General features: G+C 38.3%; 1 protein-coding gene across 1 annotated transcript; it reads right to left on the bottom strand.

Moving 5' to 3' along the window:
* Window positions 1–1,157: 1,157 nt before the first annotated feature.
* Window positions 1,158–2,797, bottom strand: LOC7474682 (auxin-responsive protein IAA29). Its single transcript, XM_002308031.4, has 4 exons — window positions 2,119–2,797; window positions 1,702–1,961; window positions 1,524–1,605; window positions 1,158–1,412 (listed from the first exon to the last, which is right to left on the bottom strand). The coding sequence occupies exons 1-4, from the start codon at window positions 2,424–2,426 to the stop codon at window positions 1,361–1,363; spliced, it is 702 nt and encodes a 233-aa protein (XP_002308067.3). The 5' UTR covers window positions 2,427–2,797; the 3' UTR covers window positions 1,158–1,360.
* Window positions 2,798–3,099: the final 302 nt, after the last annotated feature.

Genomic DNA, 3,099 nt, shown 5'->3' with positions numbered 1-3,099 from the left:
GGCTGTTACAATTTTCTAACTGCCCTTAGTCTCGTACATGACTACGTACCCAAATATTGTGCAGGTGATTAATGGTGGAAGAAGCATGACTTTGGGGCTTACAGAACCGAGACCATGCATGTGACTGCACCCTTAGATCTTTCGACACCAAATCATGGCCCCTAGACATCTCCGCTTAGCCTCCATGAAGAGAACCCTTTAAGGTTCTCTTCATGCTGCTGATACTTGTGCCGATTTGTGTGATTGGAATCCTCATACATGCCCAGCATATCTCCTACCTTTTCCGTCCACTTGGGACAATCCCCCTTCTCCCTCTAAGCATGTACCTCACTATTTTGCAGAGAATGTTTCAATGGAACATCTTTGCCTCCTACATGGTTGGTCCCTATACGCTCCGAACCTCGTCGTGTATTTAATGCCATCATCTTTAGCAATGAGCTAGACATTCTCGAGATTAGATGGAGAGAGCTTCATCCTTACATCACTAATTTTGACGTGATATCTACATGCAACACAGTAATATGGATAAACTAAGTGATATTCAGTTTCAATAGAAACTTAGAATCAATTTTTTTTTTGGTTAACTATATATTGAACCAAATTGATGCATCTTGATTCATCAAGTCCCATTATTTAATTTGATAATTTAGTTTGGTTTGATATGAAAAAGAAATAGAGACCAATTGTTTAGAAGTTATCTCATATTCATAAAAAAATTCCATACACAATATGATTTAGTTAAATATAATTTAATAAAAAGTTAATTGCAAATTTAAACAGAATAGCTACTTTTAATCAAATCAATTAATTCGAACCCACCAACTAGTCTATCTTACAAGAGATCTTACAAGAGAAAACTAATGTAATTCAACTATCAATCAAAATTAGAAAACTTTTCGAATTTGAGATATCAAACACAATGACAAGTCAAAAAAGAAGGAGAAAAGAAAAGCAATTACCCATGGAAGCACTAACACAAAAACACAAGGAATATGACTTTAGTTGTGTCAGGCTTTAGTAGTAAGATCTTTAGCTGTCCATGTTGTTTACCACAAAAGCATACCATTTTGTGTCAAGATGTTCTAGCTGGCAGTATCAAGGAATAAAGGTGAAAGTAATAGATGCAAAAAGAACAGATAGTCCCACCAAGAACAAAAGAAACTCAATACTATATGTTTCTTCTATTCTAATCAAAGCTAATCCAAAAGGTCAATACAGTTAATTAGGTTCTCTTTACTACTAATTAAGTACATATTACATATACAGTCAATTGATTCAAGATTCAAATCGAACGGCCCCCGTATCTGGGTGTGTATATATATATATACATATTAAAGCAACGTTAGAAACAGCTAATTAATCAATTGCTGCTCCTCATCAGTTTTAGTCGTTGGACTGACCCAAGAAAGTTCCTGCAAAATTAAAATGTCCCATAAGAAACAAATCAGCACACCATGAATTTGCATGTCATTTCAAACCCCGAAAGGAAGGTTTTGCTAATTTCTTGAATTTATGAGCATTACCTCCAAGGTACATCTTCAGCTAGTAGCCAGTCACCTTCTCTATCCTGGTAAGTCAGTCTGTAGTTGCTTGAATTTTCCTGGCCTGTCACAAATTACACAGCAAAATTAGGAACTTGTCACTTTCAAGGAAGGTCTAGTTAAAAAGGAAAAATATTAATGTGGTGATGAAGCTACTTACAGATCCCAAACATGTCAAGCAACGTATGTTTAAGTGTTGGAAAGCAACGGTAGACGCTAACATCAATTTTCCTTGCTATTCCTACTCCCTCCATCTTGACCTTAATGTACATGGAGTTTGATGATCTAGCTTGGCAATCTTCACAACCATTGTCCACTGCCCGATTAACCTCTAGCACTCTACTGTTTTGACGACTAAGCTTCTTCCTCTTGAACTTTATTGGTGGCCACCCCACTATTCCATCACTTTCTCCATCACTTCTGCACAACCAAGGGAAAGAAACATACCAAATTTTCAATATTGCACCACCCACTCAAAAGAAAGAAGAAGAAGAAGAAGAAGAAGAAGAAGAAGAAGAAGAAGAATAAAGAAAAGAATAACTATATAATTTGCACGAGAGAGAGAGAGGGTATGTACTTGTTGGAGGAAAAAGAGTAGTTGCAGTGGTTATCAAGATCTTTAGGCGGATCATCTTCCTCGTTTGGCTGGTTATTCCAAACCAAGAGAGGCAGCGTTCGAGGCACGTCTTCATTTCTCGAGCTCTCTTCAGAGGCATCAATAAAACTCCGTTTCTTGTCATTATCATTTGTAGAAAACCACGAATATGAACCCAGGTGAAGTTGGCCCGAGCCCAGCAACTCTTTAGGCTCCGAAACATAGCTGTTTAGGTCCAAACCCTTCATTGTTTTTTCACTTGGAAGACCGAGACCAAGTTGAAGTTCCATCAGCTTTGTCTCGCTTGGCTACAGAGTGCAAGTCTAGTATTTATATATGTGTGCGCGTATCATCCAACAACAAAACCAGAGTTTCTAATAATAATAATAAAAAAAGCAAACCCACAAGCAAGAACAAGGAAATAAATCGAGGGAGAGAGAGAGAGACTTTTGAGGGTAGAAGAGATCTGGGTTTCTTGCCATCAAGGAGAGCTAAATAGTTTATAGCTAGCGAGGCAAAGTCAAGACAAGGGATGAAAGAAGGGAAAGCATGGTGAGAGGGTAAGGGGACAGTGTTTAGGCAACAGTGGTATGATGTCCGTATCAATGCTCCACTTTTTGCCAACCTCCTTGCCCTCTCTGCTTTCTTCCCTTTGTTTTCGGCGAACTTGTAATGTTCTCAAGGCATCCACGCGCAAACTAAAGGTTGATATCTTAGCTAACAAACGTGTCAAAGTGAATTTTGACATCGAGAAACAGTACCTGCGCACAAAATTTTGTGAAAGATAAAATTGCTCGTCATGGAATAATGGCACTGCAGCTATTTCCATTCCATGAGCTAGCTAAAAAGTGACATTGTACCTAACTCTGCTCCTCCCGTCTACACCTTAAGTCGCCCTAACCTTGGTGAGTACATTATGAAAGAAGGTTAGAATGTTGTGATCCATAAGACAATTGGAGTTGA

This window comes from Populus trichocarpa, chromosome 6 (genome assembly GCF_000002775.5).
Source record: "Populus trichocarpa isolate Nisqually-1 chromosome 6, P.trichocarpa_v4.1, whole genome shotgun sequence".
NCBI lineage: Eukaryota > Viridiplantae > Streptophyta > Magnoliopsida > Malpighiales > Salicaceae > Populus > Populus trichocarpa.
The sequence above is the reverse complement of the archived record's forward strand: the minus strand, read 5'-3'. Positions and strand labels throughout refer to the sequence as shown.